The 12,612-nt window shown below is 37.4% G+C and overlaps 1 protein-coding gene across 1 annotated transcript in view; it reads right to left on the reverse strand.

Annotated features, from left to right (window-relative positions):
* Nucleotides 1–12,400, reverse strand: part of npepps (aminopeptidase puromycin sensitive) — a 33,595-nt gene extending 21,195 nt beyond the window's left edge. The window contains exons 1-6 of the mRNA XM_079845089.1: nt 11,685–12,400; nt 9,233–9,317; nt 9,009–9,086; nt 8,713–8,834; nt 3,859–3,966; nt 2,695–2,895 (exon numbers count right to left, since the gene is read on the reverse strand). Of these exons, the coding sequence (XP_079701215.1) occupies nt 2,695–2,895; nt 3,859–3,966; nt 8,713–8,834; nt 9,009–9,086; nt 9,233–9,317; nt 11,685–11,966 (876 nt within the window). The 5' untranslated portion in view covers nt 11,967–12,400. The remainder of the gene's footprint in view (nt 1–2,694; nt 2,896–3,858; nt 3,967–8,712; nt 8,835–9,008; nt 9,087–9,232; nt 9,318–11,684) is intronic.
* Nucleotides 12,401–12,612: the final 212 nt, after the last annotated feature.

Here is a 12,612-nt window from a genome sequence, read left to right on the forward strand (position 1 = left end):
CAGGCTGCGGCCTTGTCTTTCCATTCACCAAAGATACACTGACTACCACTGGTTCTCTCTCATCAAGACCACATCAGCAAGGATCAACTGGAGCCTCAACAAATTGCATCAGGACAGTTTAATTCAAATGGGCGAGACATGCAAGTATCAAACTTAGTCTCATTATTTGATACATTAAGTATCCTTACCCCTTTTAAAGAAGGGCATTTTAGAACTAAACTGATGGTTTGCTCAAGGCTGTTGATCTGCTGAATTTCAGACAATGCTGTAACTTCTTGCTTCCCTGTATTCTGCTTCAGCTCTTTTTCCCTTGGTAAACTGTATGCATGTATGTGTGTGTATGTTAGAGTAGTTTAAGTGTTTAGACTAGTTAATAAAATCTTTTTCATGTTACACATAAAGTTGTCCGTGTCTCAAGCTCATAACTGGAGTCACTAATCATTTAGATCTTGGTTACTGCTCTTAGTAGTATCGTAAATTAAGAAAGACATTTCCCATGCCCCGGAATGTACATTTCTTAGAGTTAATAAACAATTGATCCTGAGTGTTCATGGGACAAATAGGTTCATTGATTGTAAAATTAATTTACGACAGTAAATTAATTATATTAACTAATCCAAATATTCATAATAAATTATAACCAGTTATTATTTATTATTAATATTTCATATAGAGCTAATTTGCTACAGCCATAACGATTCAGGGTAAGAAAAAAATATTCATGTTGCACATTCTCTTTATAAAATTTTTGTAAATCTTGAACACACAAAAAAAGTTACGGACAGCAGTTTTAATTATATATGTATTGTTTTACCTTCATTCATTAAAAAGTGTTATATCCTCATCATCAGGCACACAGCGGAGACATACGTTTTTAGAGCTTTATTTTTTATTTAGACCAAGTACTATACAATTTCAATATTAGCGATTTATCAGTCATAGATCAAAAAAAGACACTGTATAGATAATGATTATGTTAATCAGGGCTTAAAAACTGAAAAAAATATAAATCGGTTCACTCCGAGCAGAATCGATATTATAGCGTTTCCGTTTTTGCGTTCCTCAATAAACATTACTGTTCCGAAAACGGTTTGACATGAAAAAATACCGGTTAATAACGTTATTTTAATTTAGCCTATACTTTAAACAAATATGTATAAATAGACTTATTTTCACTCAATAATAATATAACGCATAGTAATTTAACTTGAATATTTATTTCATAACATTTTTAAAACCAGAAATACATGCATTAATTACAAAGCATAACCAGCGGACCTGTTTTAATGGAGCGTTAGACAATCTAAAGTGGCCCTCTTATGCCGAATTATTTTCAGAAGAGTGATAACATTCTTTGTACATAACTTTTTCAACACGACTTGTTTTAAAAATTGCATGAATAAAGAATGAATAAACTGGATAACCATTGCTCTTTTAATGCACCGTCAACTGCTAATTTCAAAGCAAACACTGCGCAACACGTCCTTGCATCACAATCAAATTCAGGCAGCTAATAAAGCTTGATCATTTAATGCAACATAACATACCATTTAATACGAAGCATCAACCGTCTATATAGAAAACATTGACCTGTCCTGTATTGGCAATCTGAAAGACTATAGGAAAAATGTTTGATAGATGCTATGCCTGCTTGGACAGGCTTAAACAAAATAAGCCATAAACTAGCCTAAATCAGTCTATTTGAGCTTAAAGTCCATACTGCTTATTTAAACGTTCGAAAAGAATGTCCTCCAATACCTGCACATTCATAGTAGTCCTCAGCGGGGTAAGAAATGTACTTGAGGCATGAAAATGCGCGCTCATACTGACTTGCGTACCGGTAGATTCATAGATGACTGGTGCGCGGGCATTTCACTCACGCTTGATAAGTCAACGTCACATGCCGTAGGCCTACTACTCAATTCATGAGTGGTCACTGCCAAATTAAAATATTAAAGAGAACGATAAAATAACATTATTAACCGGTTAATGGTCATTTCAAATTAACGTTTCTGTTCAGAACGATTCAAATTGATTTTGATTTCGTTTCCGTTTTTGTTCCTCTTAAAATTTCGTTCGTTTCCGGTTTTCGTTTTCGTTCCTTGAACCGGTTCAGAGCCCTGATGTTAATATTAAAAATAAAATAATCATATTGTAAAAATATATACAGTATCGTTCAAAAGTTTGGGGTTGGTAAGATTTTCAAAATGTTTTTGAAAAAAAAAAAAAGTTTCTTATGCTCACAAAGGCTGCATTTATTTGATAAAAAAAACACAGTAAAAACAGTAATGTAGTGAAATATGATTACAGCTTAAAGTAACGGTTTTCTATTTTAATGTTTTGAAATGTAATTTATTCCTGTAATGGCAAAGCTGAATTTGCATTACTCCAGTCTTCAGTGTCACATGATCCTTCAGAAATCACATACTGACACCAAACTTTTTAACAGTAGTGTATGTATGTATGTATGTATGTATGTATGTATAATATTATTTTAAACAGGTTTTTGGAAAAAATAAAACATTAAATATATATATATATATATATATATATATATATATATATATATATATATATATATATATATATATATATAAAAAATATATCCTAGATTTGTACAAAAATTAAATCGATTTGAATTTGCTATGCAAAAAAAATGCAAACTATGCCAGACTGAGGGATCAGTTCTCATACCTCCAGTGCAAATTTGCCTTGCTCTGCCCTTCCAACAGGGGTGTACACACGGACTGTCACACCATCCGACGACTGATTCTCCACAAAGTCATACTCGCCAATGACAAACGCCACCAGGTAGGTGGACATGATGGGTGTAGAGGCAAACTTCACCTCCACCAGACTGTGATCCTCTGGATATGGCTTTCGATCAATGACATTCTGCACAGAAAGGAAAACACGATTTAAATGAGTGTTCAGTGTGGGAACTAGCCTCCCAGAACCACACGTCAAACTATTATCATAAAGTCAGCAGGAGCAGAGCAGACACTTTCAGTTTATAGCGTCTGTTATCCAACTGAACTAAATGGTTTTTATTTCTATAAAAAAGAAAAACAACAGTGGGGGCCAAGTAATGTAATTATGTGTACGGTTAAACACTGTGGGACACCGACTACCACAGCACGCCTAATGTGCGCCAAGTGTCATGACTTGCTAGCAGGAGCGCCTTTAGATAACCAGAGGCCCCTGGGTTACAGAATTACAGTAGGCCCCCATACCCTGAATAAAAATGTCACTAGACCATTAGTCAAGACATTTCAATTTGTGGCATAGCTTCAGAAACTTTTCTTTCTTGTTTTTCTAGCTGAAAAGTCCTTCATAACATCAGTCAAATCAGATATTTTTAGTGAACGTCACTCTCGATAGACATTCTTTTTTTTTAAAGAATTTTAAGAAATTTTAAGAATTTGAGTGTCGTGTTTACACCACAGCTTACAGTAGCATCTCAAATACTGTCTGTATGAAAGTGCAACGAGATCTATCAACTGTAACTATAGTGACAGTGACTAAAGCAATACCAAAGATGGTGACGTAAACAAAACTGTAAATTTCAAATGACAAAAGTCGAGGAGCAAGTTCATCTGTCAAATTAACCGACTGCAGCCTTAATACCTGTGTGAGAGCGGAGCATTTGAGTCACGCGCAGGCCACAAAACTGTAAGCCCCTGGGCTTCAGCCCATGGAAGCCTGTGCGTTAATGCGTCCCTGCTTGCTAGGGGTGGCACAATGCCTCTGGGCCTGGGTTAGATAATGCACACTTCTGACAGAAATGTGAATAAAGGCATTTAGGGACATTTGCTTCCAGAAGGATTAAAAAAAAGAAGAAAAAAAAATGACACATACCATATTCGACAAGGCTACTCTGTCCTTTGGAACGATGAGGGTGATGTCAAAAGTGGCTTTGATAGCTGGTTCATCCCAGCAAGGGAAAGCTCGACGTGCGTCCGTGGCCTGGAGCGGGTGAGACATCGAGAAAGATGGAGACAGTAAGACAGGACTCAGGGTTAGAAAAGGCTGCAGTGATATTTGCATGGCATCAAAAACATTCTCTTTTTTGGTAATTACCCAGTCGGGTCAGCTGCTTAGATTTTTACTTGTCCTGCCAATATTTTCAGCAATGTATTTTTATTTTTGCTATAATTATTTAAATGTTCTGTTAAATTCACATTTTGGTTAACGATTTCCTTTCCTTTTTAAGAAAATGAAAAGCTGAAAATGATATGTAATATATAAATTATATATAATATACATAAAATCTGTAATGTAACTCCATAAATAAAACACACTTTTGCTGGAAAATGAAGGCATGCAATACAAAAATCTTCAAAATTACTTGCTCTGCCAGCATTTTCACTAGCCCCATTTATATACAGTATATTAAAATAAATATATTACTAAGCTTTTTTTTATTTTTTATAAAATTTGCTATAAGATGGAAATTACACATCGATAAACCCTAAATAAAACAGTTTTGCTGGAAAACGATGGCATTCGATACAAAATATTACTGATTGCTGGTTTGTAGTTTAACAAGACTATAAAAAGTTTTTTTTTTGCAATTTGGACAAAACCTCTTCTGTTAGTCAGCTAGATAACACTCTTGCAGACAAATCAGCAAAATGAAAAAACAGCACAACAGTGTAGATAACATCAACAAAAACCAATTGCTTGAACTTGGCATGGCATATAAATGGATGCAGAAGATCAATGCATGTAAATATTTCAGTGGTAAAGCATCACTAAACCGAAAGGGCAAATTACGTTTCCATCAACTCTCTTACACTGGCCCCGAGCCAGCGGGACATCCTTATCATTGAGCCCTGATTAAGTTAACTTCAACAAAAGCTAAAGTTAAGAGGCTAAACTTTCAGTTAAATATCCCTCCCACATTAAAATCTATCAAGTATGAATGTAATAAGCATTACCAAAGTACCTAAATAATGAATTTATAAGGCAAGCATCATAATAAAACCAGTAAATACATAAAAAGGTTGTACCAAGCCAGACATACATTATTTATGTATTTTTTTTTAATTCCACTAATTTTAAGTCCTCTTTTAAGTTTTACATTTGCATGACTCCGTTATCGGCTCCTATATTAGAGGTGAGGACCTACACTGGTCTCACGGTTCGGTTCAATTACGATTATCATGCCATTGATTTGGTTCGATATCACGATGCATCGACAATGCACTGCATCCTCATGTATACAAATTATCAGTCAGTTATATGAACTGTAGGGCTGTAATCAACCAAAGAAAATCTTGGTCGACTGAGGTCCTGAAATTTTAGACTAAAAATCGACTAAAAATGACGTTAGGAAAAAAAACGTTAAATTAATTAGCTGCGCACTGTGCGCAGTACTTGGTGGCCTTGTTGTCTGCCTAAATGAATTATAAATAAACATAAAAAATTTGTAGGCTATATGCAGTATATTAAATCGTTTTTGACATTTTTATTTTGGACTGTAATGAGTCTGACACACGAGTCTGTCGGCTCTGACAGCGTTGCATCACGTGCACCTGCGCAATATCATAGCCTATGATTTCCGAAAATATAGTAACTGTTACTATGTTGTCAACTAGTGATATCTTCACAAGAAATTTTGAGGAATATGCAACATAATTTAGACAATTGTTTTTGTCATATGTATTATAATAACTGACAGACACTATCATTTCAGCCGCTCTGTGCAGCTCAAACATAGGATCAGCTCAGCTTCGCGGCTGAGACACGAATAGACTATTAACTTAAAGCTTTTACTCTTAAACACAAAAGGCATGTTAACTTTAATAAAAAAGGAATATTTATTAAACAAGCCAGATCAAGAGCAGAAACGAAATAAAGTGCATAACTGAAAAATAAAGCATAGGCTCAAAACTAATACAAACAGTGGGCACAGCGCGTCGCACATTAGGCTCCAAATAAACATAAAAATAATAAAGTGCCCAAATCCAATAAATAATACTAGAAATAAATTTGCAGTTTGCACAATAATAAAAGGGACGGGGCAACCTAACGCACACAAGTTAGCTTACCGTTTTTAGGTGATTTAACATGTTTGTCGTCGAGCTGTGCTGTGATATTTGCATTGGACTTTTTTCCCATTTTCAATTTTTTTTTTTAAAATGCTGCCACACTGCCGATGTCTTTGTTGACATGGTAGAAGAGGACTGACTAGGAAAACGCTCACAATTAAATAAATAATAGGCCTATACAGCTAAGAAGTGTACTTCATTCTGTCTCTCTTCTCCACTGGGTTGGGACAATCCAAATGAAGTGAAAAAAGGGGGGTGTTCTGAAGACAGACTTTTACCTGTGAAACCGGGGTGCTCTGAAAACATCCTCATTAGCAATAAGTGCTTTCCACCTGATGAAATTAATGCGGCCAAAATGATGAAATGAACACGGCAAAACTGATTAAATGAATGATGAAAAGAATGATGAAAAAAATAAATAAAATCGACTTCAGAATAATCCGAATTTTGGTGTGAGAGCGTTATGGGCTATATGACATGTTATAGCCAGATATGACAGCGCTACTGAAGCACGCATCGCCCTTGACAAGCAGCTGCGCATCTCTTCATCAAGCGAACGTACAAACTACGGCAAATAAAACCAAAAGCAAGTCGCAGGTGCTCAACATACAATCACATTCATTAAAAGTAAAGAAACCGAATGATCTTACCAGTGCTGTTGCCGCACACTATCTATTGCGGTCTTTGCTTTTGAAATTAGTTAATGATAATAAAATGCAGCTCATATCTGTTGTTTTTTTGGTGACGTGAACTCCATTAAATCTGCATATAGTGCGGGAATTGGAGATCGGATTTATATCCGTTTTGCAGAGATACATTTATGTGACCAAATGTAAATTAAATCGTTTTGATAAATCAGATAGATATCTGGGGCCTCATTTATAAAACTTTGCGTAGGATTTGCGTCAGAAGTGGCGTACGGATGAAACATAGGACGTGCGTACGCACAGAAATATTCGGATTTATAAAACCGTGCACATGCACATCCTACGCAGTTTTCCCTTAATAAATCAATCAATTCTAAATGTAGCGCAGCTTTTGCGGCTTCATGTCACGCCCATAGTTGCCCATAAATAGTCCGTGAAACGCCCACAAGTTAATATTCATCGATTGCGAAATCATGGCAAATACAGAGAGGAAATCAAAAAAACGTAACTTCACTCAATGTGAAGTAGAAATTATCGTTGGCGAGGTGGAAAAGAGGAGAAAAATATTTTTTGGAGGGCACAGTGTGGGCATTACTAATGCCAAAAAGGCACTTGAGGTGCAAAAGGTTGCAGACGCCGTAAATGCTGCTCACAACCTCGGACCATGGCCGAAATAAAAAAGAAATGGTCGGACATCAAAGTCGAGGCAAAAAAGCGTCTAGCGATCCATCGCCAGAGTGTGTCTGCCACAGGTGGGGGAAAGGGGACACCGGAGCTGACCCCTCTTGATGAGAGACTGCCGGCAGTTATTGGGGAATCCCTATTAATCCCTATCCATATTATCTACGTGGAAATGGGAAATAGTTCAGTGCAAATGTAATTTCTTGCAGCTTTCTGGATGGTTGAGACATACGTCATATGTTATTTTATCGAAAATAAAACAAACTAAAGGCATTTGCATGAATACCATGATTCAGCTGATGAAGAAATTTTTACTATGAAAACAACTTTCCCCAGTGGACAATTAATACATCTATCTATCTATCTATCTATCTATCTATCTATCTATCTATCTATCTATCTATCTATCTATCTATCTATCTATCTATCTATCTATCTATCTATCTATCTATCTATCTATCTATCTATCTATCTATCTATCTATCTATCTATCTATCTAATTGCATCTATATCTGCTCCGCCAGACGGACACATTGACGAGAATAATTATTGCGTAGAGAGTGGTGTACGCCTTCTTTTGTGCGTACGCAATGTTTATAAATGAGGCCCCTGATCTGTAAAAACGCATGAAGTGACCAGGTGTAAACAGGCCCTTTAAGAACTCTAAAGTTGATATAATTTGATCCATTTTTGGCTGAGCTGGGTCCACCTTGGCACTGACGGGCGTTAACAGCTCACGATGAAAACGGCTGACGTGGTTTCTCAAGTTAGTGGCATTATTACCCCATGCACATTTTATTTGTGCGTGACATGATTTACACACAACGCGTGTGTTCTCCAGGTCGTGCTAACCAGGTTGTTCATAAAAGCCGAAATGTGCCCAGATGTCAGCTTATAAAGTAGTTGGAGCATTTTTAATTACTCGCACTCGCCTCCCTCTGCCATTGTATGTTACCGCGACAACGCACGTACGTGACAAATGACGGCAGAAAAGCGTCAGTACATTATAATCGGTTATGGTCTATTACTGAACCGATACTGAATCGTCCTCGTCTGCATCGCGATGCATCGAAGAAACTATTAATTTCGACACCCCTATAATAAATTGCTTGTTTTTCCTAATTTGTAAGTCACTTGGGACAAAAGCGTAACCTGAAGGACTACGCAAATGTGAATTTGTCTTTATCAAGAGACACAGAAGATCTCAGAAGAAAGTGAATGATTGAGCAGGAAGAGTGAGAGGGGGACATGACAAATGATAAAGCAAACAGTGGCAGAGAAAGTGAGCGAGCAAACAAATGAATGAAGCGCATACCCTGATAAGAGTTTACCTCAAACTGTGTGACGGCAGCGTAGCGGACTTCTCCTGAAGTAGTCGTGTATTTACTCCTATAGAAGCCTTTCATTTTGTCGTTTAGCTCTCCAACAAAGTCTATTTTCAACGATCCTGACCCTGAAAAACAAGAAGCCAATGATTAAAACAATACAAAAGGCACATAAAATAGAAGGACAAAGCAAGAAAGGCCATTCATCTTTAAAGCTGCTTTCATGCATCAATAAACCGACTATAGCAACTGTTGACATGACAGCAGAAAGCTTCTTCCAGGCCACATTATGAGTTCTTTACCATTTTGCAGAGTGCTGGGGAAACATAGGGTCACCTTCTCATCCTCGTTCTGATAGTTAAATCCTGTAGCGTTAATTTCTAAATGGACGGGGAGAAAACGAGCACAGTTAATCCTAAAAATAAAACAGACTATAAAGCATTTAATGCAGGTCGAAACCAGCAATCAGGCAAAAGTCGAGCAAATACATCACTAAATGTGGATTACAGTCGAGTTTGGCACTCACCTTCCCCCCCTTCAGGCACAAAAGAAGCAGTAATTATGTCTATATCAGCACAGTTCATCACAATCTGGTTTGTCCCTTGTGTAACCTGTCAAGAACAATGACATACAGTTCAGTTTTAATGTTCATACGGGTCCAGTCGTTTCATGATCCTCAGTTTTTAATATTTGGTGTGTGATTTCTTTTCTAATAACACTCCATTGCCTTTTGCAAGCTTTGTGAACCTTCCTTTGTTTCATACTGTATCAGATAACAACCACAAAAAAAAATGAAACAATCTCACCTCACCTACACACAATTCAGACAATCAGTGCAGGAAAATTCTGCCCGGTTTAGTAAATACTAAGCCAGGTTCTTCAACCATGATAATAATAAGAAATGCTTATATAGAATAATTAGAAGGATTTTTGAAGGATCATGTGACGCTTCACCATTATAGGAATAAACTACTTGTTAAAACAGAAAACATCAATTTTAAACTGTAATAATATTTCACAATATTACTGTTTTTACAGTATTTTCGTGGTGACACTTTCAAAAAACATTAAAAAGAAAAAAAGTGACTGTGTTGGGATCACCTACTTCAGCTGTTTTTATCTTTGCTCATATCATAGTGCATACAATTTTTTTCACTTCCTGTTTTTTTCTAGGAAATCTCCAGGAGTACGAGCAAATACGAAGCACATGGAAAAAGAACCGTCTGAATCCTCACGGCTTTTCGGAGGCTCAAGGGCCATCTCCTGCTGCTATGAAATTCTGACGCGTGCATATATAATCAGATTACGAATAAAAAGACCAACAGTTTGCATGGCCTCTTATGTTGCAATAGGCTGTTTAAGACTGCATTTATTGCATAATTCTGAAGTGAAACTTTCCCGGGACGATCAATAGCTTTCAGGCTATCATGTCCATAAGCTAGTTTGCACAGACACATAGTTACAAAACATCCCAGAGTCTGTAAATGCACATTTAATTATTTTACACATTTTTTTAAATATTCCTCAAACTAACTATTATTACACTTCATTTACAGTGAATTGGATCCCACATAAAGATACACATTGTGTTTAGAGGCTTGAATCTGCCACGGTAAAGCTTTAGAGGGCACATGTGGCTTGTTGAAGCTGGATGTGACTTGGATGCAATGAGTGCACTGGCCATGTGACAAAAGGCAGCCACTGGCAGTAGGCTATTTTAATGGCGTTTATAAACGTGAGCCATAGCTGTCCAGGAACCACGGCCATAATGTGTATGGCATTGTGGGGGATGTAGTTCATCTCATGCTCCAATATATTTTGGCTACAGTCATAATGTGTATGGCATTGTGGGGGATGTAGTTAATCTCATGCTCCAATATATTTTGGCATCTAGACAAGATCAACTGCAAGGCGACTTTCACAACACAGCTGCACAACTTAACGTGTGAAGCTGTTGATCTATAAAAAGGCTCCACAACAAACAATCTTACGCAAAGGGCAATGCTAGAGGCCGGACCTCAATTTCATCACATCTGGCCCGCATTTACCTCTTCCATCTGTTTACAGGATCAACCACAGTAATTTACCCGAACTGTTGCGATTGTACTGATAAGATCCACTGATTATATATCTACACATAATTATATATATATATATATAATTATATATATATATATATATATATATATATATATATATATATATATATATATATATATATATATATATATATATATATATATATATATATATAAAGTTAGATAGGTATTCATATTCGGACCAGACCAACCATTTATGAAAGACGAATAAAAACGATTAATCAAGATAATGTTTAATCTTTATCCGTTTTAACGAACCTTTTAACGAGATTTATTTGTATTTTAGACTTATTTTATCCCCTGCCACAAAGTCCATACTGCACCTGAGCGTTTCCTCGGGCGCTACACTGTGATTATAGTAAGCTATAAAGTATCATGTAAACTGTCAGACAGGCTCAGAGTGACTCAGGAGCTTGTAGACAGGACTGATTCACCGTCTCGGCTATGTACGTGAAAACTATAACCTGGAAGGCGGTTAAATTACGACATTTATGTGTGTATTTGCGTGCTTTATGACAGCAGCTCTGCAGGCTAACGTGGTTAGCAGTGTGGCGCCAGTTAGCGCTTTAGCTTGCGGGGCAACAAACTAACTGCTTAATTCTCTTTATTGTGAGAGCCAGACCTCAGAGGACAGCAAGTTTAAATATTTAGTAGCAAATGATACAATTCAAACATGCTGGAACTCGTAAACATGAAAGACGTGGTGTGTAATGCCGCTGTCTGGTTCACTAGCAGGTAGCTCGTTAGATTAGCAGCAACAACCGTATCAGCAGTTATAAAAATGCAAAGTGAAAACCAGGCTTAACATGAACAAGGCATGACATTGAGGGCCAGACCAGAGGGGGTAGAGGGGCTGCATGGCATCAGGCTCAACATTACCTCCACGGCTGCCTCCAGTTTGCCCTCGAAGGTGAAGTCGACGAGGTCGGGCTTGAGGCGCAGCCCGTAGTTGACGGGGTAGACGTCAGTGGGCAACCGCACGAAGGGCCTCCGCTCGGGCATGCTGAATAATGTCGATACGCTGGAGACCGAATTAAAACGGACTAGGAGTTTGCTTGCTCGAAGAGTCGGAGACACAGGCTTCGTTATTGGAGTCGGATTGCGGGGTAGGGCTAGCCGTATGACTGACAGAGACACCCGACAACTCATGAAAAACAACATACAAACCGTTGGAGATGGTCCTCGCTGTGCCCCGCCCCCTCTTCGGTTAGAGATGTCCGAATCGTTCTTTGGAGTCGAAGCTTTTCAGTGAATTGGTTGAACTGGCTCACCAACCCGCAGTGAATGATTCGTTCACTAATAGAAAATTAGAAATGAGTCGTTCAGGAGTCGGATTGGTCAAATGCGGCGAATTACAGGTTTCTTTCAAGTATACGGTAGCCTAGGTCTGTCTCTGCAGGATAGTAATAGGAGTTATGCTGGGTACACACCAAAAGATTTTTTACATCTTATAAGATTTTCAAAATGTGTTAGACCACACACATGAGGACAAATAATCCTAGATAAAACCGTTTTGCTCCTATAGTGTGTGGTGTGCCATGATGTGACAAAGACAGCACACCACACACAAACAGATTTTCAACCAGAGTTCCGACTGTAAACACAGGAAATCTCGCAAAATCTTGCGAGACTTCAGAATAAGCATGGCGGTGATTGGCACAAATATCGATTTCGATCTTGATTCAATATCCATTCATATAGCCTACTGTACATATAATTTACCCAAGAAAAGTTTAAAATAGAGCTAAAAAGGCAAATTTTCCTTATATTTGCTTGCATTCATTAATATTCACTTGTGTGTGCTTAT

The sequence above is a fragment of the Gobio gobio genome (genome assembly GCF_949357685.1).
Source record: "Gobio gobio genome assembly, chromosome: 19".
NCBI classification, from domain to species: Eukaryota; Metazoa; Chordata; class Actinopteri; order Cypriniformes; family Gobionidae; genus Gobio; species Gobio gobio.